At 51.4% G+C, this 25,966-nt stretch overlaps 1 protein-coding gene across 1 annotated transcript in view; it reads left to right on the forward strand.

The window, feature by feature from the left end:
* Positions 1-25,966, forward strand: part of SETD2 (SET domain containing 2, histone lysine methyltransferase) — a 40,903-nt gene continuing 14,937 nt past the window's right edge. The window contains exons 1-10 of the mRNA XM_084282116.1: positions 1-4,315; positions 5,987-6,118; positions 7,034-7,162; positions 9,524-9,647; positions 10,656-10,733; positions 11,039-11,136; positions 13,187-13,313; positions 14,851-14,985; positions 15,587-15,715; positions 17,628-18,269. Coding sequence (XP_084138242.1) covers positions 135-4,315; positions 5,987-6,118; positions 7,034-7,162; positions 9,524-9,647; positions 10,656-10,733; positions 11,039-11,136; positions 13,187-13,313; positions 14,851-14,985; positions 15,587-15,715; positions 17,628-18,269 — 5,775 coding nt within the window. The 5' untranslated portion in view covers positions 1-134. The remainder of the gene's footprint in view (positions 4,316-5,986; positions 6,119-7,033; positions 7,163-9,523; positions 9,648-10,655; positions 10,734-11,038; positions 11,137-13,186; positions 13,314-14,850; positions 14,986-15,586; positions 15,716-17,627; positions 18,270-25,966) is intronic.

The raw sequence follows: 25,966 nt of genomic DNA on the forward strand, positions 1-25,966 counted from the left end.
TGTCTTTCAGCTTTAGTTTAACCAAGAAAACCTTACCGAACAGATTTCTGACCGGTCTCGGAAACGAGAAACAAAATGAAACTCAGAACTCCCCAGCAGTACCCCTTCAGACTGACTTTAACCCCAAAATTAAAATGGACCTTGGGGATGCTGCTGGTTCAGCTGAGGAGTCCTCGCCTCCAAAACCGAAGGTAGAACTGGGGAAGATCCATTTTAAGAAACATTTACTTAGCGTCACTACCAAACCACCGCCACCAGCTGCAGCAGCGACGTTGCCGCCGTCGGCTCTGGCACCGGTAACGGAACCGGTGGCAGCGGCCGCGGACTTCCCGTCGACACCGCCACCGCCGCCTCCACCTCCTCCAACAGCATCACCAGCAGCATCCATGCCAGTTCCCGCAGCAGCAGCCTTGCCACAACTGCCCGTAACGCTCATGTCGACGCTGCTGCTGTCGCCGCCTGTAGAAGCAGAAGTCCCGGCTTCGAAGGAGCCGTGTCGCGTGGTGCCGAAGGAGGCTTTGGAGCTGGACGTCAAGCAGGATGCAGTATCGCACGGTTTGGAAGAGCACGTAACCCTACACACGGCCGAGCAGGTGGAAATAACTCCACAGAAGGAAGATTCCCATATTGGGAAAGACGACGAGGTGTCAGACAGCTCGAAGGGTGCTTCTCTGTGCTCTAGGAAACAGGGTTCGAAGAGGAAGTTCTCCCAGTCCGACGGCGCGTTGCTGGGCTCCGAGTCTGACGAAGACTCTGTGAGGACTTCTTCCAGCCAGCGCTCGCATGAACTGAAGATATCCAGTGCGGAAAAAGAGAGAGATCCCAGGAAAAGCTCTGCGTCGCTCAGGGGAGAAGAACTGGTGAAGTCCTCCTCGCGCTCCAAGTCGGACAGAGATGAGAAGTACTCTAGTTATTCCAAGTCGGAGCGAGATTCGCGGTACTCGTCCTCCCGGTCGAGGTCAGACAGGGACAGACGGCGAAGCCGGTCTCATTCTCGTTCCCGGTCCGATCGGGGCTCCCGAACCAGCTCTTCGTACTCGAGGTCGGAGCGCTCGCATTACTACGAGTCCGACCGCAGATACCACCGGAGCTCCCCTTACAGAGAAAGGACAAGATACTCTCGTTCGTACGCGGATTCGAGGGCCAGGGAGAGCTCTGATTCGGAAGACGAGTACAGGAGGACACATTCCAGATCTAGCGACTCGAGGCGCACGTCGTCCCACTCCTCTTCGTACAGAGATTCAAGGACTTCTTACTCTAAGTCGGACAGGGACAGCAAAATAGAGTCATCTCATGGTGACATGGAGAGGAGAGGAAAGTCTTCTTCAAAAGCAGATAGAGATTCAAAACGGACTTCAGAAAGTGAAGTAACCAAAAGGTGCTCTCCCCTTAATGAGCTCGGGTATCGAAAGGGGACATCCCATTCTAAGCCTGACAGTAATGTGAATTCCTCCCGTTATAAGTCCACCCCTTCAAAGACCCCTGCGCCAAAGCCTGATAAATTTAAGAGTTCTTTCTGTTGTACAGAATCGGTTGAAGAAATAAAGCAGCAGTCTAATTCTCTAGATTTAGAGACCTCTTGTCTAAAAAGCAATGAGATCCGAGTGTCCATTGCAAAAAGATTTGAAAGGGAAAAGACACTTTCTCCATTAAATCAGTTAAATGATTCACCCACTTTTAAAAAGACAGATGAATCAAAAGCTGGTTTTCCTCATTCGAGGTCCGAGGAACTTGCAGGAAATGAATGCCATGACAGTGTTAAGGAGCAAGAGACTTTAGTAAAGGTAAAGCACGAGCAGTTAAGAACGTGTTTCCCTATGGAAATGAATATAAATGGGTCCCCAGAGGGTAGGTCTGATGACTTGGCAACTCTCAGTGCCTCCAAAACAGAGGATGTCGCAGCGTCTTCTGACGATAGCCTGTGTAGGTCGGAAGTGTCACCCGTCGTAAAGACGAGTAAGTCGTATCCGTTGCCATCGAATGGATTTGAGAGCATGTATGCCTCTAAAGAGCACGAGCTAGGCGATTCTCGTGTGCAGTCCAGCGAGTGTAGCAGCCTGTTTAAGGAAACGGAGGCTCCGGTCCCAGAGCAGCAGTGCGAAGCTATGCCTTTGCCAGTCGTGAATGTAGATCACTCTAAAACGTTAATTAAGAAGCTGGATGATCAGGCGACTCCATGCGACAAAACCAAAGAATCAGTTTTTTGCTACATTTCCGATGATGCTACCCCTTCTTTGTACCATTCGGAGGTTGAAATCGAAGCAGAACCAGCAGATCTAAAAGTTACCTCTGAGGCGTTTCTGGACGTGCACGTCGAACCGCAGACGGTGACGTGCGACTATGAAAGCCCAGAGGATCAAAATTCCAAGTCCGCCTGTGAAGACGATCAGTATCACATGAACCATGCCCATAAAATGAGCCTAGCTGTGGACAGCTCGAGCAGGGATTCCTCCCAGGACGGCTATTCCCCCCGAATCAGGTTGGACAATCCCGTGGTCGCGCAGCATCCCGAGGGCAGCGTCCCCTCCAAGTGGGACAGGGCCCCGCCAAGCCAATGCGAGAGGCCAGCACACCATGTGGAAGCTGAGGAGATGCTGGAGGTGGACACCCGGCACGTCGACCTTCCTTTGGCGAAAGGCAAGCTGTCGTTCAAGGACGAGCATTCGTATTACTCCGAAGTGCCGCTGGAGCACCGCAGCAGAGAGGTCGCGGTGGAAGAAAGCGCGGTTTCTACCGAGGGACTTGGGTCTGATGACCTGAAAGAGCAAGGCCTCGGCACCTCAGTTGAGGACGCCGGGAACGGGCCCTTGGTGGCGTCGGCTTTTCCAGACGCTTTGTTTCCATCTTGCGACGTTGTGGTCACCGCCGAAGAAACGGAAACCCTAACGCAGGCCCCGACGTGTGACAGCAGCGGCGGCGCCTCCGACTTCGTTCCCGCTCGCCATGACGATTACTCGGACACGGCCGAGAGCGACAGCGAGGCGGGCAGCGACGACAGCGAGACGGAGGATTCCGATTCCGACGACGGCGTGCCGCGGAAACGGCTCCAGTCGGTTGTGGTCGTCCCCAAGAACTCCACCATCGCCATGGAGGAGAGCAGCCCGTGCTCCTCGCGGAGCAGCCAAGGCAACCGGCACTACTCGGACCACTGGGACGACGAGAGGCCGGAGCCCAGCCGGCCCTACTACGAAGAGAGGCCGGAGAATATGGCGAGTAAAAACGGCCCGCAGGCAGAGAGCAGGTGCTCCCCTCGGGGCATGGAGAAGAGCCCGGCCTCTTCCACCGAGCTCAGCAGGAAGGAGCCCGAAGAGCTTCGTCCAGACGCTTGCCAGCCTCAGAGCGACGGCGTTGACAGCACGAGTCAGGCAGATCTGGCGGCAGATTCTGATGGCAAACCCAACCCGGACGAGAGGCTGAAGGAGCTGGTGTCCGCGGGTAGACCTGTTGGCCTGCAGGAGGAGCGGCCATTTTGTCTGCCCGAGAGCTTGGAAAGCGCCGATAACTCTCGACACCAGGCCAACGCTTCCCAGCCGGACAGCAGGCAGGGGAAGGGTGGGCTTAATCAGTCTGGCCTCGGGGAGTTCTCCAAGGTGGACGGTTTTCATACAGCGGAGGATTTGGGTGGTTTGGGCTGGGATTTCTCCCAGCCGGAGAAGCCCAGTAGCACCTACCAGCAGCCGGATAGCAGCTTCGGGGTCTACTCAGGCTACGTTTACCAGCCAGGTTCGGGAGCCTACAGCGGCTCTCAGAACTACTGGCAAGGCAACGGTTATTGGGACGCGAGGTCTGCTAGCAGGCCGTCTGGAATTAATTACGAACGGATTCAAGGGCAAGTGCCGGATTCTCTAACGGAGGATCACGAGGAGTACGAGGAGGATGACCGCTGGGATGATGAGTGCAAGGCTCGTTTTGCCAGCTCCCCGAGTAAATTCCACGCTCCCGAGCAGAAAGAGGCAGGTTCTGTGCAAGCCCACGAGATCAGCAGCAATTCCACCAAGGAGCCGGGGTCCGCCGGGGAGAAGAAGGAGGAGGTGAAGGCTTTGGAAAAAAACGACGTGAAGGAGCGAGGGCCGCCAAAAAAAAGGCGCCAGGAGTTGGAGAGTGACTCTGAGAGCGATGGCGACTCGAGGGAGAGGAAGAAGGTAAAGGCAGAGGGGGAGCAAGCGGAGGCGGCACCGCAGGACTCCTCCATGGTCGGTCGCTTGTGCATCATGGACGACTTCCGAGACCCGCAGCGCTGGAAGGAGTTTGCCAAGCAAGGCAAAATGCCCTGTTACTTTGACCTGATTGAGGAAAACGTGTACTTGACGGAAAGGTAACCAAGTTTTCTTTAATTTTATTTTTTTTTTACTTTTACTTTTTCAATTTACTTTGAAAATTTTAAAATTTTCTTTAATTTTATTTTTTTTACTTCTAGATTTCAACTTGTATTTGATTCTGTGATAGCTTTTTTTTGATTTTTTTTCTTCCTTTTTTTTTTTTTTTTTTTCTTCCTGTGTTTTCTGCTGTCCACCATTCATATGATCCCCCCTCCCAGTGGTGGGGCTGCAGTAGAGCCCAGAGCAGTGCAGAAGCATCACCCCCCGGGCTTGTCAGATCTCATTTTTTTCAGAGTCCCCAAAGGACAACCCTCAAGACAAAGGGAAATCTGGGCATGGGAAAAGTCCTGGACACACATTGGGTGTTTTCAAAGGCTTTGGGTGCTTGCACGTAATCATTTATCATCTCAAACAAGTTATTTTAGCTCTAACAGCTGCAATTTGAAATACCAGAAGTGAGCTGCTGATTGATGAGCCCTTCTGCATGGGAATATTGACCAGGATGTGGTCCCTTGGAAAAAAATAATCTGTTTATGAGCTTTGAGCTTCAGCAAGTGTGTTGCTTCAGAGCTCAACAACCTTCAGCCTTGCCCAAAAATATTAAATCCTGCTTTAATGGAGCTCTGTACCAGTTTGTAACCAGTCCTTGGGCAGCCTGGGGTAAGGCTTGCTCATCATACATGCCTGTTAAAGCTCCTTTCTCACCTCGGGATGCCTCCCTCTCATAGTCTGAGGCAGAATAAAGCAGGGCTGTTTTTCAAGCACCCAAACAAACACCAAACCCTTCTGCAGCGAGGGCACGGCAGCGGTGCGGGGGAGCTCCACGCGCGTGGATTTACACACGCGCTGTGTTTTCTGTAGCGGGTCTTGATACTCAAGTGTTTGTTGCTTCATTTGGCTGCTCTGAACTGTGTTGTTCGCCAAAATGCTTTAACACATTTATATAAAAAACATATTCTTAATTCAGAGCCTGAATATAGACCACTTACATGTAGACAAAACTTGCTGTTTATTTCAACCCAAGTTTTTTTTTTTTTCTTAAGCCTTTTTTTTTTTGTCTTGCTGGGATCCTCACTCCAAAGCATTTCCCTTGCAAGGGCTAATTATCCTGTGGCAACTAAAATATCACTTAGTAGATGCCTTTGGTGCCCTACCTTTGCTGTAACTCCAGTTTTCATATATATATATATTTAAGTCATCTTATTTGACAGTAAAGCAGAGGTTTAAGTAGCTAAACCCTTCAATTAATTACTTTTTTAAAAGAATGCTTTTTAAAAACGATACACGTGCTCACTAACGTTTTATGCGCTAATATTTTAGAACATAGGTTTTCTCCTGGCCTTGGAATCGTCGAAACCAAACGGAGCATTGCAGGATAGCTGAGCTTGGAGGGAGCTCTGGAGATTGTCTCCGGAGCATTACGTCCGATTACAGAATATAGGATTTCAAAAGAGGCCAATCAAAGCCTTTTATCCTCTTAATTTAAACCTTTTAACTTGTACTATGTGGTGAGAAGTCTTTTAGCTGTAAAATCTAGACTTTTCTCAAAATGGGCTTCTTTACTGGTACGACGAAATAAAGGGTTTTTAGTCCTGCCTCTGCGTGCAGGTACGTACGTGGGTGCACACAACTATCTCAGCTGTGTTTCAATGACTTGTCTTCCGCAGAAAGAAGAACAAATCTCACCGGGACATCAAGCGGATGCTGTGCGAGTGCCCTCCTCTCTCCAAGGAGGAACGAGCTCAGGGGGAGGTCGCTTGTGGAGAAGACTGTCTCAACCGCCTGCTCATGATCGAGTGGTGAGTCCTGCTTCTTGAGTGGCCACCGTTGTACGTGGGATGAGTGGGGAGCCCCTAAAAGTGTTCAAACCTTTCTGGTCGTTGGCAGCAAGTTGTCTTCACACTCCCATTTCTAGTGGCTGCTGTGGATTGGGCATCAGAGCCCACGTACCAGCGTTTAGATCTGACCTTAGATCTTCTAAGCCAGTGCCTTCTTCAGTAACCTCCTGCTAAAACTGACTGCAAAGGCCTGGAGTCCTCTGCTCGTGAGGTTTAATTCTGCTCTGTCGTAAACGTGGTTGAAGGGAGAGAGTGAGAAATGCAGGTGTAGCTCTGTGTGAGATCCTCATGTCCTTTCGCTTCTCCTTTGATGTCCCTGCTCTCCCCAGAGCCCTACCAGCCTTCTGCTCTTGTCTCCTCCTCTCCTGGAAGAGGTTTGGAGGCCAAGGAACCTGGCTTGGCATGAGCAGGAGGCAGGGCTAGGTGAATGTGGCTGGGCTTGATGGTCACAGCAAGGGATTGACACCCTGGCATGCGGATCATTACCAGCTGGGGTGGAAGGAAAGGAATCACGTGACAGAAGCATTGCCCTTTGGTTTTAATTTAGCCCAGGCAGCAGATGTAGGGAAGGGGGAGATCTCAGGGGAAGAACCCATAAAAACGTGGAGAGAATTGGCCACTTCAGCCCATTTGGATTATACGACGTGCGAGTGCAGTAGCATTTGGATTGAAACTGTTTTTTTATCTTCTTTCCAGAAATAAATTGTCTGCATTTGCATGTTGACAGTCAGATGGTTATGCTTTTTATAGCAAAACACATTTGAAAGTTTTACACTGAATTTATTATGGCTCCTCAGTATCTCTTCCCCATCTGAGCTGTTTCTGTTGCCGCTGTCGTCCTGCTGGGAATTGATTTGTTCCATTTCCTTCCCTTAGTTCTTCCAGGTGCCCGAACGGCGACTACTGTTCCAACAGGCGCTTCCAGAAGAAACAGCATGCAGATGTTGAAGTGATCCTCACTGAGAAGAAAGGTTGGGGACTCAGAGCTGCCAAAGATCTCCCATCGTAAGACTTTGCTCTTCGAATGACGTAGCTGTGCTGTGTTACTCCCTCGCGAGCGGAAAATAACGTGCTTGCAGTTTCTTAGCTTCACCACTGTTAGGAGATGTGCTGCATTTCCTCCAGTTTTCTGTGCTGTCCTTGCTCGCTGTCGTGTGTTCCCAGCAGTTACCTGCATGTACGTACCCTAACTGAGTATTAGATGGGGTTTTCCCCTCGTCCACCAACCTGTTCCCAGCAGGCTTTCTGGCAGACGTGCCTCTAGCTTCCTCTTGTGTTTAATCTGTGTTCCCTCCTCTCCGTGTTTGGCTCCGTCCCATCGCTTCAGAGGAGAGTCTGTTCTTTTTCTCTTCCCACCTCTGTGGAGCTTTTCCTCTTCTGGAGTCTTCCTCCTCCTGGCTGCAGTGCACGGAGAACCTGTGGGGCTCCTTCCTCCCCCGTTAGCCTGTCGTTAGCCAACTGCTGTGCTTCTGAGTGCTGGTTCTACATCAGTGATGCCTGCAGACCCAAGTCTGGTTTTGACTCATCTCTATTTAGCTAAACTTGGGTATTTCTTGCATTTTTTGCACCTGGATCGATGCCTTGGTGCACAGAGGAGCTGGTTGGACGTGAACACAAGTGTTGCACTGCTCTTGAACCCATCAGCCTCCTCCTGGGTTGGCAGCAGGATGGGTGCCAGTGCTGGATAGACCAAGGAGTTGCTGGGAGCCTTCTGCCACACCAGTTGTTCTCATAATCACGAGAAGAAAAAGAGCTTCAAGTCCTCGAGAGAAGAAGTAGGACTGCGTGGTTTCAAGGAACAGCTTGGGGCTGAAGCACAAAGGTGCAGCAGGGAGGAGCAGGACAAACAGGAGGCAAATCTAGGGGATTGGTGGGAGCGTAGAGGCTTTGCCACGGGAGAGTGGCTGCATGAGGAGCGGTGCTCTTGCAGGGCTGCGGGACATCTGGATGGTTTTTTTACCCCAGGTTCAGACAGCATCATTTGTCGTGCGTGTCATCCGGGTCTGGGTCCCCTCTCGGATCCTTGCAGGGCCTGCAGGAGTCAGCTGTGAAGCTCTGCAGATGAACAACAAAAGGCTTTGGAGGATAAATTGGTGGCGTGCCTTGCTGGGAGTCTCACCAGGCGCTGTGATTTACATTTCAAAAGGCTGCGGGATGGGCACGGGGAGTCTGCTCAGTCTCAAGTGCATGAGAGAGGCTGCGAGCTCGAAGTCTATCTGCCTGGAATTTAATTGTGCAAAGATTTTCTCTAACTCGGGGTATTTCAGTGAGTTTCCGTGGAAACTGATTTTTTTTTTTTTTTTTGCTTCTGTGGAAGACAAAGATTTGTGTTGAGGAATCCAGCGATGGGTTCTGACACTCCTAAGTATGCTGTAGGTCTTACAGCAGCGTCTTTCAGTGCTACATCAAACACCCGAGGCTAATTCAGAGGGGAGATTTGACTGCTTTAGGGGAATGCCAAGTTATCTGAGATGCACTGGAGACAATTCTGCTTATGCAGAAAACTCCTCCTTGCTTATGCAAAAACTCCTCCTGGGAGGAGACAACCTTCTCCTGGAGGTCATCCCTGTCTCTTTGGGTGGAAAACTGCTTTTTTTGGTGAACAGGGAGATGGAGGAAGGTGGACGTAATTAATAAACGAGGGCTGGAGGGGAAGGGCTGCGAGGCCACCGTGGTTCTGCACAAAAGGTCCCTTCCCATCCAAACCATTTTCTGATTCTCCAGGCCGGGATGGAAATAGGATGGACACAAGGAAAGAGGTGATGGGTTCGGGCAGATACTAAACAAGGAAACTTGGGACAGGCAGCAGGAAAACCCAACAATTTTTTATAGCAGACTGGAGCATGCCGTGGAAATGGCAAGGAGTGCAGTGGGTGAGGGTTGAGCTGGCCCTTTGCTGTGTTGGGGTCAGGGTAATTGGTGCTTCTCCTCCATCTCTGCTTCCAGATTCACCTTTCCTAAGGCTAAAAAATAAAAAGTTTTATTTTTTATTGACCCTTCATTTCACTCACCGCAACAGCAAGGTGCAGGCAGGCTTTCCATCTCCATTTAGGAAGCCCATCTGCCTGCACCTTCTGGGAATCCTCCTCATTTTCCTCTTCACATCACTTACAAAGTTGTATTCTTGTAGAGAACCAGTTCTGCTCGAAGGGAAGCTTTGTTCTTGCGTCCGGGCCTTTCTCTGGGATGTTCCTACCCCACCACAGCCGTGCCATGGTGTCAAAAATAAATCAATCTGAAGTGCCTGAGACGAAAGCTGCAGTACGATCGTAGCTCTAACCAAAGGACTCGTCTCAGTGGCAATTATTTTCTGTTAATTGCTCGCGGCTGAGCGGAGTTGATGCTTCTCCCTCGTGTGCTTTGCAGGAACACCTTTGTGCTGGAGTACTGCGGGGAAGTGCTGGACCACAAGGAATTCAAGGCGCGTGTGAAGGAGTATGCCCGCAACAAGAACATTCACTACTACTTCATGGCCCTAAAAAACGATGAGGTGAGCGGTGAACCCACCAAAACTCTGCTCGGTGTTGCCTTAACCCTGCCTGCCTGCAGCCCTGGCTCAGTGTGAGCACACTGCCTGAACTCGGCGTTATTTTTCCAACACAAACCACTCCAGAAACCCCAAGAAACCAAATTTCCTCACTCCCCCAGCTCACAGAAGTACGCTAAACCGGGCCGCTTTTAGCTGGCGGACTCCCTCCGTGCAGAATTACTGTCATTGCAATATTTAGATACCAGAAGTCCTTAATTATTTATCTTTGCTCCAGCTTATCAGCTATTTTAGACCCACGGAGCTGTGGAGCTGCAATGCAGGGAGCTGCAGCGCCGCTTACCTTGGGCGGTGGGCCCTGGCCTGCTGTGAGCGAGGTGTATAAATAGAAATTTAATACCCTATTCTGCTTGTCCCTCCTCTGAAGATATTTTTTTTTTTTGGGTCTTGGTAGCTTTACAGTAAAGGAGCTAAAAATACACCCAAGTGCTTTTTTCTTTTCCCTCCACGTAAGCGATTTTGGAAGCTGCCACGGGATTGTTACGTGATCCCAAGGGAGCACAGGGGACTGTTTTGCCCAGTTAGGGAGGGTGCAGTGATCCAGGAGGCAAATCTCCCATTAAAATACAATCTGCGTGGCAAAAACGTTCGGTTTCACCAGCCCAGATTCTCGTTGTGCCACGTATCAGAGGGTCAGAAACGGATATTAAAAATTTAGGATCCCAACCACACCGAATTGCTCTGTATTAATTCGGAATGAAAACTAAGAACCACAGACCGGTTGCGAAGTGTTCTTCTGGGGGGGGCTTTTATTATCCCTGTAAGATCCATTCTCTCCAAATCAAACAATTTTGATAGCTGAGGGAGGAAAGGCTGGTGGCTTGTGCAGTTCTCCTTTATGGTGTGCACAAAAATGCCTCGTTCCCGGGTACACTGCCCAACATTCCTGCCTAGAGCACGGGGAGGAGGGGCAGTTCTGCCATATTTGTTGTTTCTTTCTTTCCTTTTTAGATAATAGACGCTACCCAGAAAGGAAACTGCTCCCGTTTTATGAACCACAGCTGTGAACCAAACTGTGAGACACAAAAGGTAAACTGCTGGTTCGAAGCTGCTGCTGCTGGCTTCTCAGCTTCCCTGGCCTGCGACTTGGCAAGCTCAGAGTGACAAGCATTTCTCCTTTATCTTCGTGTCTTTTTTTTTTTTGTGTGTTGTTGTAGCATCTCATTAGGCGAATGTAAACCTTTGAAACGGGCAAGTGCAGCTGATTCACTTAGCAGATTTAAAACTTATCACCCTTACTTTGCGAAGGATTAGTCTTGCTAATTTAATAGGGAAAAGAAATCAAGCCTGGCTTTTGCGGTAATTGTTGTCATCTTGTTTTCTCCTCGCCTTAGTGGACTGTGAATGGGCAGCTCAGAGTTGGGTTTTTCACCACCAAACTCGTCCCGTCGGGTTCGGAGCTGACGTTTGACTACCAGTTCCAGAGATACGGGTAGGTCTCCCCTCTCTCTACTTAAGCTGCTGCAAGTGGGTTTTGTGAGTGTTGATGCTGTGAAGAAATCCTGCTGTAAAACTGTTTGAAAGCCCCACCTGGCAGAGCAGTTGTAAATGAGCTGGAATTCAACTACATAAAAAATTACCTGGATAAATTTTCATCCATTACAAACAAGAGATTGTAAGAGGAATTTTCTGTTTTATTTAATATTTATTTTCCAGTCTCGCTTTATTGGCTCTTTCTTACCCTTCATACCATCTCCCTGCAGTGGAAACTTCCCAGATAATTACCTGACTGTTTCTTTCTTCTGTCTATTAATTGGCCAAGCTCTAGGCTTTGCCATGCTCTTAAATAATGTCTCTTCTTTCTTCCCCACCCATTACTGTTTTACAACTTAGCAAAGCTTGCAGGGGCTGTAAAAGCCTAGCAGATAGCACGTTTCCTCTTCCTGCCTGGCTGCAGCTTGGGCTTTGCTCCCTTCTCTGCACTTGAGCTGGATATTTTCTGTTACTGCTCGTCCAGGTGAAACATTTCCCTCTCTTCAAAGGGATCAGCACAAAATAGCATCTGACAGTCGTGGAAGGACCTGCAATTACGAGATTAATTGTGGATCCAGTTTATAATCCCTAGGCGTCTTTACCGAATATAGCAGTTTAATGAGTGCCTCTTCCTTTTTCCTTCTGGATCCTGCTTTCTGCCACAGCACGGCTCTTCCTGTAAGCAGAGGCTCAGAAATGCATTTGTAGTTGTGTTACACATGGATTCATGCTAAAATGTCAGGCGCTGTCATGTCGTGTTCTGTTCCAAGCATTAATCAGGCACGGATCTATGAAGATGAGGCAGTATTTGGCCTGGTAGCTCGTTAGAGCCCCTAGGTGGGATTCATCAGCCTGAATTTGCACGTCACAAAGTTAGTGCCTTGTACCCAGGCAGGTCAGCACAGAGCTGTCTCTAAAGCTGGGAAAGTCACGATTCAATACGCAGTCTGTAGGGCCATAATTTTATTTGTGTCTGTATTAATTTGGCGTCGCCTAAACCACTAGGTTTGGTGTTACGCCTGGGCTCTGTCTCCAGGGAGTTTTTTAGCTCTGATCTTCTTCGTACCCTTCCTGATCTCAGCTTCTGCTTCACACGAGACCCCGCAGTTTGGCTTCTCCATTTCTTACCATTGGTACTGCAGAGCCAACTTCCTCCACTCTGATTCTAAAAAAAAAAACACAAACAAAACAAATAAAACCCTGCACACTCTCCCAAGCAGTTTTGACGTATAGTTTAAGATTTATGGCATGTCAAGTAGAAAATACAGAGGCTTTGTAAACGTATTGGCTGAAGACAAAGCCACTTAAATCTCTTGTGCTGTCCATTGTTGTAAATCTCTGCAAAAAAATGTCTTCCACTTGAATCTTCCTACTTCCACGAACCTTCAGCCCGTTCTTTATTTCGTTTTGAGCAATAAAATGCAAGCCTTTTTCCTAAGGAACGTGTGATTTTGGTTGATGGCAAAATACGGTAGGAGGTTCAGACCCAACCACCCCCACCTTCACCTTTCTGGTTCTTGGTTCTTGACCTAGGAAGAGCCTGGAATTGTACCAGGCTTTGGTTTCTTGTGGAAATGACAGGATCACAGCAGCTGTTTGAGGATTGAGGGGTTTGTTTGAATTTTCAGTGGCCAGAACGAAAAGCCTGGGCATGCAGAAAGTCTCTGTCCCCTTTCTTCTGAGGGCAGCTGGTGAAAAAACCACGTTCGCTGCCCTGTCCTTGTGGTCTGGGCAGCCTTGCTTTGCAGCAGCGTTGCAGGGAGACTCCAAGACAGAAAAAAACACCCGAGAAAACGGGGATGTGATGGCTTTCCATGTTTTCTTGTAGCTGCTTAGCAGGTATTTGAAAAAAAAAAAGAGAGGAAAGAGAGAGAGAAGTGCCTGGGCAGTGCCGTAATGGCCTTTTCTCATCGCAGTAGCGGGATGCACTTAGGAGTAAGATGAAGCAGCTGACTGGAAATGCCATCGATTCGTTCTTTAACTGGTGTGTTGCTTCTGCCCACGAACAGCAAAGAAGCTCAGAAATGCTTCTGCGGCTCGGCCAACTGCCGGGGTTACCTGGGGGGAGAGAACAGGGTCAGCATCCGAGCGGCAGGAGGGAAGATGAAAAAGGAACGCTCCCGGAAGAAGGATTCGGTGAGTGTCGTTCCCCTCTGGCTGTGAGTTTGTTGTTTGTTTTCTTTTGTTTTTCCCTCAAGAACAGCAGCAACAGAGGGTTGGCTGAGGGCATGATGCTCTCTTCGTGAGTCTTCGGGTCACCGTTATAGTAGAGCCTTCCTCTAGGGTCCGTGACTCACAGCAACCTCAAGGCTTGGTCTTCATGAATGTGTTTTTATCATTTTATTTCACGTGGGGCACGTTGAACACTTTGGTGCTTTAGTTAAATGCATATTTCCTTGCTCTGGAGAGAGACTCTTGCAGTCTTGAGTGCATCCAGCGCCGTCGACACCGTACGCTTCCCGTTCCAGGACGAGGCTGCTAAATTCCACGTGGGTTTCACAATTTGCTGGGTTGCGTGATTTTTAAATTCCAGGGAAAGACAAAACAGCTCTGGCTTCACTGTGTGGGACGTTACCTGCAATTTGACAGCTAAAATGGTGCAGATGTTTGCCATCCACGGGCTAGGATGTGAAATTGGAACCTCTAATTGCTTTGGCCTAGAGGCAAGTCAGCGTCGAGGAACTTGCATGGACGTGCATTGTGTTTGCTTTGACTTCAGCTTCAGTTGTGTTTGCAGATGTATGGGAATGAAATGAAGTAAGCTAAATCCAGACTTTTTAAAGCCCTTTTATAGCTCCTCATGCATATAATCCTCTCCAAGTGGTTACGTGAGCCTTCAATTTACGTTGAGTTGCAGCGATGGATTTGTGTGGTAGGTGGAGGAGGAAAGTTTGCAGAAAAGTGGTCAAAAGGAGATTTTTTCCTGAGCGCAAAGAAGTGATTTCCACTCTTCTTACTCTCTATTAGATGGAATTTTTCTGTGCTTGAAGCAAAGCCCTATTCCTACAAATAACGTTACCTCTTTTTCTGGGAGGTGCTGCCTTCGAAAAGGCCAGCTTCGTTTCCCTTTGCTGCGTCTGAGAGTCAGGGAGGCAGGAAATAAATCATCTGTAGGTGGGTTTGAAAGGCGAATTGGTGCCACCGAGCAGTAGGCTAATCGTGGAGGTTGGTGTTTCGGTGTCTGCACGGAGAGGAATGTGCCTCTGGTTGTAAAGGATGTAGATACGAGCTAGGAATTCGGAGAAGTAAATTTCTCTGCAGTTAAAACGAGGATAATCTTCTCGTGCACATCTGTTTTTCCCTCCACGAACAGGTAAATTTCCAACCAGAAAATATTTCGGGGGCATCCAGCTGGAATTTCCCCTGCAGAGCGTTCTGCGCGTGGCGTAGAGGTGTGCATCTCGAATGCTGGTGGCAACAGTGCAGCTCTGCGTGGCATTTAAGGCCTAAACGACGTGGAATGGAAACCACAACGCAGCAGATAAACGAAACCCAACCAAATTGGGGCAAATTAAAGCCAGACTTCGCCCTTTTGCTATGTGAGCAGTGGTCAGGAGGGGCTCTCGAAGCCAGGGAAAGGAATTCTCCTTAGTGTCGTGTATGTAGGGTCGTGTTTTATCCGCCTGGCCTGCTCGGAGAATTAATTGCCTCGTCGTTTTCTTCCTCCTGGCAGGTGGACGGGGAGCTGGAAGCCCTGCTGGAGAACGGAGAGGGCCTCTCGGATAAGAACCAAGTTCTCAGCCTGTCCCGGCTGATGGTGCGCATCGAAACGCTGGAGCAGAAGCTCACCTGCCTCAAGCTCATACAGGTGGGAAGCTCCCAGGGAGGGATTGCTGATTAAGGGAGGTCGTTTTAGAGCTCGTTAGAGGAAGAGGGGGATAATAGAAAACGGTGTCTGAGTTGTGCCAGCACGCTGAGAGGGAGCTTGAGCAGTTCTGCTTGGTTTGTAGGCCATGTGTGGTGTAGCCCTCGCCTTGTGCTTGGTGGAACTGATGTGCCTGGGTCATGAAATGCCCATTTCTGGAAGCAAATTATGTTGTGGCTGTCTTATCTCTGAGATTACCTCTGAGCCTGCACGTTGCTTGCCGCCAGATTTCTGCGCAACGCCTGGTGCAATTCTGTTCTGTAAAACGAGCCGTGCAGCAGGTAGTGGTTATAAACCTCCTGCTGCGTGTGTTACTGCTCCGAGGGCAGCAGCCACGTCCCCTTCAATCACATTCGACGCGTGCTGGGCTCGGCAGGTGCCTCGCTCTGGCTCCCTGCTCCAGGCTTTTTCAGCAGCGAGGGGTTTGACGAGGAACGCATGCCCGCTGCAGCATTTAGCCCTCGTGGCATGTGGAACCCGAATTCTTTTTGCCTGTGTGTCGCTGACCCTTCCCGTGGCCTCTCTGTGACTTTGGCCCATCCAGAACACCCACTCGCAGTCGTGCCTGAAGTCCTTCCTGGAGTGCCACGGGCTTTCTCTCCTCTGGATTTGGATGACGGAGCTGGGCGACGGCCGGGGGAGCACCGCCAACAACCTGAAGCTGCAGCTGGAGGTCAGTCCTTGCCTCAGGTCTGAGGCTTCCCTCGCCGACCCTGCTAATTGCTTTGGGTTTATTTTTATTGCAGCTGATTCTTTTATTGATAGGCATGCCGCATGCCAAGCCTCCGTGAAAACAAACTGCAGGTATCCGTGCAGCTACGGTCTAAAACTTCGGCTTTAAGGGGGAGTAAATACATGGAAAGAATTTGCCTCTGTGGTTTTCCTTAGATTTCGGAGTTAGTGACATGAGCCAGACTTGCACAGCAGCGGCAGCGATCTTTATTTCTTCCATACTGCACGACAGAGGGAATCTGAGGTATTGCTTTGACGGGCCCAAGTGGAGCTTCTAAGGTTTCTGTTTTCTGTACGCGCTTCGGCGTCGCACGCAAAAACCATCTGGGAGTTCCTTCGTTAAAGGGGCTTCTGCCAGCCCTTTTGCTGGGCCTTTTGAGAGGCTCACCCTGCCCCGAATCCAGCCAGAAAGCAGAAACTGCCCGAGCCTCAGGGCTTGAGGGTGCCTGTCCTGCTGCTGACCCCCTTTTTGTTTTCTGAGCCTGCTCCCGTAGCTCCACGCGGGTTTTCTCTTCTAGCCTTAGTGAATGGGTCGTGCCACGCTCATCTCGCCCTGGCCCCAAGAGGAACGATGTCTGACGGCCCCGTAACCCAGTGATTTTTTGAAAGATGGCATGGCAGAAGGCAGCCTGGCCATCAGGGACTTCTCTTTGCTCCCCTAATTTCACCGACTCACAGGTTTTGATGAGAACATAGCCAAAGTGTCCAGCACTTCTTCAGATGCTCCCTCCACGAGGCAGCCACTTGCACGAAGTTCTGCCTGTAAATCCCTGGAAAACTTTTTTTAGGGGTCCCAGAGTGTACCAGGACTGAGTTAAGCGTGGCATCTCTTGCAGGAACCGCTCCTGCACTGAGTTTTCCCTTCCAGGACCGCAGCGTTATCATTTTAGGGCAGGCAGAGCCCCGCATACGTTGCAGTTACTGCTCTGGGGGATGAGGCAATACCTTTGGCCTCCAGCTTTGTCTGCATAACCCAGCGCTCAGGTTAGCATCTGCTTTTCCCCTGCTGCATCTGGAGTGGGTTCAGGCACTCGGCGTTGTTCTCAAAGCCAGAGCTGCTCCCCACGAGCACTTAGAGGGACCCCGAGAGCGTTGACTTGCTGGGGCTGGGGCTTTGTCTCCACTCCTCATGCATCTGGTCACTACACCATTAACTTTGGTGTTTTTCTATAAATCAAACACACTCTTTTAAAATCCAGATCATTCTTCACTGAGTTGCAAGTCAGGCTTGTCATAGGGGGCAGATCACACTTTATTTTTTTTTGCCTTTCCTCTTCGTTTTTTATTTGTTTACAGTCATTGTTTTAAGAGTTGGCCTTTGGGCCATCAGATGGCAGAAATCAGCATAATGCCATAAAACCATCCCCTGTCCTTCCTTCCGGAAGGATTGGTTTTAAAAAAATCAGTAAGTTGAAGTGCAGCAACAGGACTTTCTGCCTCTCGCTTCAGAAAAAAAAAAACTGTTTGCTGGGGATCTGGGCTCTGTTTTCGGGAGAGGTTTTGCCCCACCATGGGATTGGTTTTAATTTTTTTTATTCCGTGGGCTCTTAAACTCATGTGTACAATGACGGGAGCTCTAGGTAGACGCAGATTTTCTCTACTCCAGCGTGCCTGACTGCGTGCTGGTTTGAGAGGCTGGCTCCTGGAGCAGCGTGGATCATCCCAGAAGTGGCTGTGGCCACCTGTAGGTGTCTGAGCTCGTTGAACTTGATTTAATTGCAACCCACTGCTTATTTTTTCTCCTCTCGTGGTTTATGTGCCCTCTTTAGAAGCTCACCACTGCGGTTCAGCTGTGGCTGTCCCCTCGTGACCTGTCGCGGTCGTATTCACCTCGCTTTTCTCTCTGCAATTAGATCATGAAGACGCTGGAGCTGCTGCCTATTCCCACCAAGAACATGCTGGAGGAGAGCAAGGTGCTCCCCATCATTCAACGCTGGGCTCAGACCAAGACTGCTGTCCCGCAGCTCAGCGAGGGCGACGGCTACTCGAGCGAGAACACGTCGCGGGCTCACACGCCGCTCAACACGCCCGATCTATCCACCAAGCAGAGCGTGGAAGGTGACACGGATACCCCCAAGAAGCTGGTGTTTCGGAGGCTCAAAATTATCAGTGAAAACAGCATGGACAGCGCCATCTCGGATACAACCAGCGAGCTGGAAGGGAAGGAAGGGAAGGAGGACCTGGACCAGCTGGAGGGAGCCCCGACGGAGGCGTCGGAGGAGCAGCAGCAACAGCAGGAGATGAAACCCGCTGCCGACGTGCCGGTGGAGAGCAGCAAACCCCAGGTCGTGGAGCTGGAGGCCGAGCCTGAGGTGGAGGTGAAGGAGAGCAACGGGGCGAAGCTGGAGGAGCCCATCACGATGGAGACGCCCTCTCAGGACGAAGAGGAGGGCGTCTCCGACGTGGAGAGCGAGAGGAGCCAGGAGCAAACCGACAAAATCGTCGACGTCAGCGACTTGGCCACCAGGCTGCTCGACAGCTGGAAAGACCTGAAGGTAAGAGGCACCCCGGGGTACCCGCAGCCCCACCACCTCTGCCCCTGCGAAGGCCAACGCGGAGTTGTTGGCCTTAAACGCGGCGCAGCAGGGCTGAGACGTGGTCCTGCTGGTAAATCTTTGACATCTACGATTGCTTTTGGCTACTTAAAGGGCTTTTTGGGTGCTTTCTGTGTGCATCTTTTCACCGCAAGCTCCCCCGTCCGGGATTTCAAACAGATTTCCAGGTGGTTTTGGTCCAGGTGTTGTCCAGGTGGTGTTGTCCGGGGTTTTTGGTGTTGCACACCAAAAGGTGTGCGCCAAAGAACGGTGCAGGCTGGCCACCACAAAAACACCTCGTGGTGGTTTTGGGGTGGTTTTGGGGTGGTTTTGGGGCTGCTCAGGGGGAGGGCAGCTGGACGTGGGTGAGAGCCACCTCCCAAACGATCAGAAAAAGGAACTAGTGACAGCGTGGGAAGCGTTTCTGGTTGGAATGCCCAGTGCCCAGCTCGATGCCCATTCAGCAGCCGTATCCTCTTAAATTAAATTATGGGAAGCTCGTCAGCGTTTCCTGTTCCGTTACCACATGCTCCACATCTGCAACGTGCAGAGCCTCCAGAAAAACCCATCTGTTGGCAGCATTTTGGCCTCTTGATACCGCTTTTAATACTGGGATAACCTCTAGATGTGCGTAGCTTGCATATAAACCCATAAATACTCAGTTTTGGGGTGTTAATCTAAGCCTTTAAAAGCTGCTAGAACATCCATCTGCTCACTGGTTCGCTTCCATCAAGATCTTGCTGGAGCAAATGATGTAAGAGTAGGGTTTGGGGGCTGCTGGTTGCCTTCTCTCCTCCCTGAGCAGTGCAGGTGGCCTTCTTGGCCACTTGGTCTTTAGCTGACATCAATCTTTGATGAGATTTGGGGTGAAATTAGGTTCTGTAACCTGCTGCTCACCGCTTCAGGTATTTTCTGGGGGTTTCTTTAGGTCTTTGGAAACTCCTGGTGGGTCTGCTGTTCTGATAGGATTATGTTTTGGGGAGAGCAAGGAAGGTGAGAGCCTTGCTTGGAAGTGTGAAAGCATTTATTGGGGATCCAGCAGAGCAAAGGCACTGCCCTGAGGCTGCGTCCACACCAACAGAACAGGAGGAGGGAGAAGAAAGGGACCTCTGCACGTCCCCGAGCATCCAGCTGAGACGGAGCTGAGTCCCTGCTGGCTCTGCAGAGCTTCCAAACGGGGCAGCTTTGGTGGAAAAAGTGGTGGAGGAGTTCTGCCCTTCTCCTAATCAAGCACCCGCCCGGTTTTAATTAGTGCTCTTTAAGCAAATTGACATTTTAGGGTGCATCACCTAGCCAAAGAGCTGCTTTATGCACTGAAATGGGTAGTGGAGAACAATTTGGAGGGGTGGTGGTGCCCGTGACGCCGTGCCACGCGCAGGTGGAGGAGGCCACAGGGAGCTTGGAGTCCCCAAACCTCTGCCTGTGTCCGTTCACTACCCTGGCTGCAAACATTATTTGATAAAACGTAGAGTTTTGTGTAAGAATTAAGGGAAATCTTGCCTTAATTGCTGAAATTTTCAGAAAAATCAGCTGCTCTTGAACAGAATTGTATGGGCGTAATCATTTGTGCCATCGATCATACCGGGAGAGGAGGCGAGACTTTACCAAACAAAACATGAGCTGAAGGGTCTTGCTGTAGAAAATCAGGCTGAGGTTCTTCTTCCTTCCCTTCTTTACCGCGTGGATGTGCCAAAAATTGCTCACCAGGTTTTAGTGTGCAGACTTTTTAGCTTTGCTTGGCTCTTACGGTTCCTTTCTGCGAGCGGCACTGCCAGGTTGGGGTTGGGGTGGGACTGGAAGCCCTTTTCCTTCCTGGAAAGGATTTTCCCTTCCAGGTGGAACTGGAAGTCCTGGATCCCTGGGGGTGTTTAAGCTGAAAACAAACCAAAAAAAAAAAGCGAGCTCCTGCTTTGGAGACGCGCTCGTGGGGCCCCCCCAGCCCCGTGTTTGCAGCGCGAGGTTTTCACGTGCTGCAGGGCTGAAACCTGGAGCAGCACAGGGGAAACACGGAAAGGCACTAAGGAAAAAGTTGCCCAAAACGGGGCACTTCTCCAAAATTGCGCTGCGAGCCCGGGTTTGCTCTGACACTCGCTGGTCCCAGGAGGTTTGGGGTTTTCTCCGGAGCTCGGAGGAGCTCGGGGTACTCGGGGAGCTCGTGCTGCAGCCCGTGGTGGAGCTCTGGAGCTGTCACCCGTGCGAGTTGGTAGCTGGGATGTGGCTTCACGTCCCCCTCGGTGATCTTTTAGGCGTGCTTAGGACTTTCCTCGTGCCGTGGCAGGGATGCAAAAAGCCCGAGGGGCACGGCCCGAACAGCAGAGCGCTCTCGGGGGGGGAAACCACGACCCCGTGGGTGCCTCCTGTGCCGCCCTCGGTCACGAGTTAACTGCTTCTGTCCGCCTTTCACCTCTCGGATGCTGGTTTCTGGTTAACTGCCCTCTGGTTAACTGGTTTCTGGTTAACAACAACGCGGCCCGAGGTGGCAGACGCCTGAAGGAAAAGAAACGGAGCTGGCAGGAGGGTGGCCGGGAGGGGGGGGGTCTGCAACCTCGTGACTTTTAAGCTATGTCCTGCTCCGGTCGTGCTGATGACCCCCCTGGTAATTTCACCCATTTCCATCCAGCTTCTCAGGGCAGCAAGGAGCTTGTTAACATCACCAGCTGACCATGTGTCTCCTTGTCCCAACTCCGTGCTGAAGAAGGGAGCGAACGTAGCGTGCGCGCCGCGAAGAGACGGGAAGATGGTTGGGAAGCTGGATGGTGATGCATGAGCAAAGTGATTAGGTGGAAAGAGGACAGAGGTGTGGTTAACTCGGCGCTGCCGACGGTATTTTGCTGCGTCCGTTGCCGGGGGGAAAAAAAACCAGCTCCTGGCATGAAAGGATTAAGTGAGCTCTCTCTTTTCTCTACCTCTACACACGGGGACGGCTGCCTTGGCTTACGGGGCTCGGCCACGCCGGCCCCGTAACCCCCAGGGAGCTGTGGCCGCTGCTACATCCCCCCCTCCAGCACCACACACACCCCTCACACCCACCCCAAAAAGGGGGACGTTTTCAGCCTGGGCTCGTGCCCGCGGATCCCAAGCTCCGGGGCCGTGGTGCATTTTTCCCCCATGCTGAAAACGGACCCGACCACGGGGGCTGGAGAGCGCGCGTGGCTCTCCGGGTGCTTTTTCCCCCTCCAACCTCAGGATTGTGCTCCCGTCCCGTGGCAGGTAAGGTCCCCGTGGATATATGGCCAACGGCTCCGCTCTGCTCCCCTCTCTCCTCTCTCTCTCAGCATCTCGGCGTGTTCTGGCAGCACCCGCACCTTCTGCTGTAGGGTCGGCGCCGGAGGACGTGCAGCACCCCTCCGGTGCTTGGGATTTGCGGGTGTGAAGCCCTTAGGGAGCCGCAGTGGTGGCTTTTTGCGGGGTGACCTCTCAGTGCTGAGGGGCATCGGGCGGGTTTGGGGCTAAGCGCGGCGTGCTTTCCTAATTCGGGCCCCCCAAAGCCAGCCTGCGGGTCCTGCAGCTCCACTGCCCATCCCGTAAGCGTCCTACAGCACTCTGCTACCCGTCACATCTCAAATCCATCCCTTAGACAACCAGAGAGCTGCAGCTGGGAGGCTCCAAACCTTCTCCTTACTACCTGAAGCCTTCTTTTTTCATAAATAGATTTCTTTTCTTTTAAGAAACCCCTTTGGAACGAACCAAACGCCTTGGATTTGAAGGGTTTTACCCGAACACTTCTTCCCCAACAATTTACCAGCTCAGTGCCAAGGCGATGCCCAGGCTGTTTGATTTTATCAAGGTGGACTTGCCCTCCTTCAAAACCCCCTTTTGGGAGCTTAATCGTTTTCCTGATAGGAAACGGCAGAGCTTGGGTGGCCCCGAGGAGCCGAGCTTTGCCTTTCCCCCCAGCTCACCTCTCCAAATCCCGTCTGACACATCTTCAGAGGGCAGCAGGGGGAAGCGGCTCTCCCTCCGGCACGCTCTAATTAGGGCGCTTGTAATTTGTCAGAACTTACAGCTCGTGGAAACAATGGGCGCTGGTGAGCGGCCAGGCTGTTGTTTTTTTTTTTTTTTTTATCTTTTTGGCCTTAATTTAAGGAAGTTTTGGGCTCAGTCCTTGCTCCCCTCCCTGCCTTAGCATCGTCCTGTAGCTTCTCGCACGTGCGCCGCGGGTGGGGACGCGCTCGGGACGCGCATCCTGCTGCACCCACCCCCTCCTGGGCGTGCCTGCAGCCCGCCGGCCTCCTTTCGGGGCTTTTTTTTCTTTTCTTAAGCACGTAGCAGACCCGAATCGTGCAGCTAATTTTTGGTGTAACTCGTTAAAAGCTGTTCTCCAAGGTAGAGAACCGCCTGGGGGCTCCGCCGGCGGCCCTCCCGTCGGGTCAGCAGCTCCGGGCGCTCGAGCTCGCGCCTTCCCTTTCCCAAAATAACCCAGCCTTGCTCTGCAGCTCTCCCTGCCTCTGCTTTGGCCACCATCTGCTTTCCATACAGCCGATCCCAAACGCTGCTCTCTGCCCCTTTCAAAGGCTCTGCTGCCTCCGCTCCTCCCCGGAGCAGTGCTGACAGTTCTGCTGCGTGCAGAGCCGTGCTCCAGCCGTACCCAGCTCCAGTTCACCATCCTTTTGGACCATTCTTTCCCCTATTTTCACGTTGCGTGCCCTGCTGTTTATTTTTTTTGGAGCTGGGAGGAGCCAGCACCTCCTCTCCTGCCCCTGCTGCTCTACCTCGGGGTTCATTCTTGGCACCTCGTGCCCCCGGTGGCTCCTCCGCAATCGGTGTCGGTGGGAGCGCGGCGTGGGCTGCCCGGGGTGCTCTGCTCGGTTTTAGGGCGTGCTGCTCCCCTCTGCATCCGAGGAGGGGCTTTTAGGGGTGCTGGTGCAGGAGGGGGAGAAGAAAAGAGGAAAATCCAGCACCAATGGGTGCTTTTGGGGCTGCAGGAGCAAGGCAGGAAGAGAAATCCTCCCGCATAACTTGGTCGCTTGTGCCTCCGGGATTCAGCTTGGAGAGGGCTTAAAGAATTGGTTTTAAGGGCAGCTTGGGGCGCTGCTGTGCCACACCTCTAACCTTCCAGGGGAAGTCACCTCTGTCCCACGCAGGGTTTTTTGGCTTATAGGTTTAGAGCTGTGTAGGTTTTCCTATCCCAGGGGCTTCCTTCCGCGTCCCTCCCACCCCAAGCAGCGAGGTGCCGCTTTGTTTCCCTAGATTTAGTTCAAAACACGCCATAAATTTCAGGTCTTTTCATCCATAGTGAATGTATGAGCAAGGAAGAACGTTAAAAAGGGCGTATTTACAGATTATAAATGCCTCTCAGGGCTGAAAGAGGTCGGGGCAGGCGCTAAATTCATCCAGCAGGTGAAAATGGAAGGGAAGCAACGGGAGGGAGCAGGATCACGGCGGTGCGGGGAGCCTGGCAGAGCCCAGAGCAGGACAGAAGCGAGGTGTGCACCAGGCTTTGTTTAAAAAGAGGAGAATTGAGGGGAAAAAAAAGAAAAAGGGGAAAAATAAATAGGTATTTGACCCTACTTTAAGACAAATCTCTGCCCCAATCCCTTTGTGCAACCCCCAGCAGCACTTTGGAAGGGGCTGTGACTTGTGACCAGCCCACAAGAGGATCCCTTATTCCTTCCTTTCTTTCACCAAAGGAAAATTCATGTTTTCAGCCCACGGGGCGCGTGCTGATTACTGGAAAGCAATAAAAGCAGGGCTCCCCAAGCCCGGGCTCCCTCCTTAACCACAGCCCTGGAGGTGGGCGCATTGCTGAGGGCTGAGGTCAGCCGGGGCGACCCTCGAGTCATTCCCAACCACCTTTAAAAAAAAAAAATCAGGGCTGAGAAGTCGATGTTTTTAAGGGAAAAGGTGGTGTTTGGCTCGGAGGGCTCCTCCTCCTGCCCTAAGCTGCTGCTAAAGCAGGCGAGGAGCCAGAGGGACCCCCCTGGCACCGAGGCACCGTGGCTTTCGTGCCCTCAACTTGGCAGGGTGAGCACAGCCCTCCTCCCGAGCTGCTTCAGCAGCAAATTTCTTAAAAATAATGAAGGTTACGTAAAGGTGAGGATCCTGCAGTCACGCTGAGCTGGAGCTCTGTGCTTTCTGAGTTTAGGATAGCTTTGAATCCCAAAGCAGAGGTAGGCAGCGCTCAGCACTGGTGGAATAACACAAGCAGCCTTCGTTCCCCCTATAAATCCCCTTCGGCCTCATCCATCCCCTCAATTAAAGGATATTTTGGTGCTACACAAGCACGGTGTTTTCCCCCAGGGCATCGAGGTTGTGTTGATGCCTTTGCTGTTGCATTGAGGAGAAATAACTCCGCTCCGAGGCTCGTGGAGCAGGTTTTGCTCAGGCTTTGCCTCTGCTTGGTCTCTAACCCTAAGAAAACACCCCCCCTAATGAACTCAGAGGTCTGGGATCTCAGCACGTCGCACCACAACACCCTCTTCCCTAGCCCTAATGCTGTCTTCTAGGAATTAGTCTCCTCTTCTGCGAATTCATCTCCGAGTGCTCCTCTTTTGGGCCACTTCTACATCTCTGTGGCCTCCCAGCCCTCTTGTCTTTGATCTTATTTCCTTTTACCTGGTTGTGCTCGGCCAGAAAATAAAAGTAGGTGCTGCTGAAACTGCTGCTGAGGAGGGCAGAGAGCAAGGGCACGATCCGAGGTGGAAATAAAATGAAAAGGAGCCGTGTCTTTTAGGAGATTGGGACTCGGACAGTCAGTTTTCCTATTTATATATGTAGTGTGGATGTGTATATGGTGTATGTGCACATGATATAGTGTCTGTACATCACACAGGTGGCACTGTTGGCATTCCTGGCAGGATACAACATCATTTGCACGCTGTGTTCCAGAATATTTCATTGAAAATCACTGCTGAGAGCACGGTGGGGCATGAAGCGCTCGGTTCGTGGCCAGCAGGGACCCAGCTGGGTAACGTGCCCTCCGCTGACAAGCCCCATGTGTGCAAAACCAGGACTCTGAGAAGTTTTTCATCCTCCTTTCCAGGTCCTGCCCCGTTTTGCCGAGCTGATGGACGTGTTTTTAAGTCATTCCCACTCACGAGGGTGCTGTAGCTCGGCACCACGTGGCGCACACTCCACAAACGTGGGCTCTGCCTCCAAGCCTGAGGTCACAGAGAATTCCCCCCCAGCCTGGCACGGTGCACACCCTCTTGGCTCTTTCCTCGAGGCTTCTTTTCCTTTTATTTCTGCCTTGATTTCTGCTTTTAAATGAAGGGCAGAGCCTGCTGGCTCCACCGCCAGCACCCCCCGAGCCCGGGGGCAGGATGAGGACCGGGGGCTGTCGGCCAGTGCCAGCAGAGAGGGTTCAGAGCAGCACCTGAAACCATCAGACAGGATGATTAAAGGGCAGGAGGTGGCCGGAGGATGTTCCAAAAACCTTTACAAGGCACGAAAAACCTCCCTAACAAAGCAGCCGTGTGCTGCAAGCTCCCCCCCAGCTCGGCAGAGCCTCCTGCTGCCTGTCTGAGAGCTACAACGGGTGGTGCGAGGAGTTGGGCAGCGTGACCTGCCTTAAAACACGTCCAGAAAAAACACGAAAAAAATATATTTATGTATTTTTTAAATCACGGAATCGTGCAGGTGGGAGAAGAGCTCTAAAATCACCTCGTCCAGCCTTTAAGTTGGCACTGCCAGCTCCACCACTGAACCGTGCTTGCATC

The sequence above is a fragment of the Netta rufina genome (genome assembly GCF_964035555.1).
Source record: "Netta rufina genome assembly, chromosome: 2".
NCBI classification, from domain to species: Eukaryota; Metazoa; Chordata; class Aves; order Anseriformes; family Anatidae; genus Netta; species Netta rufina.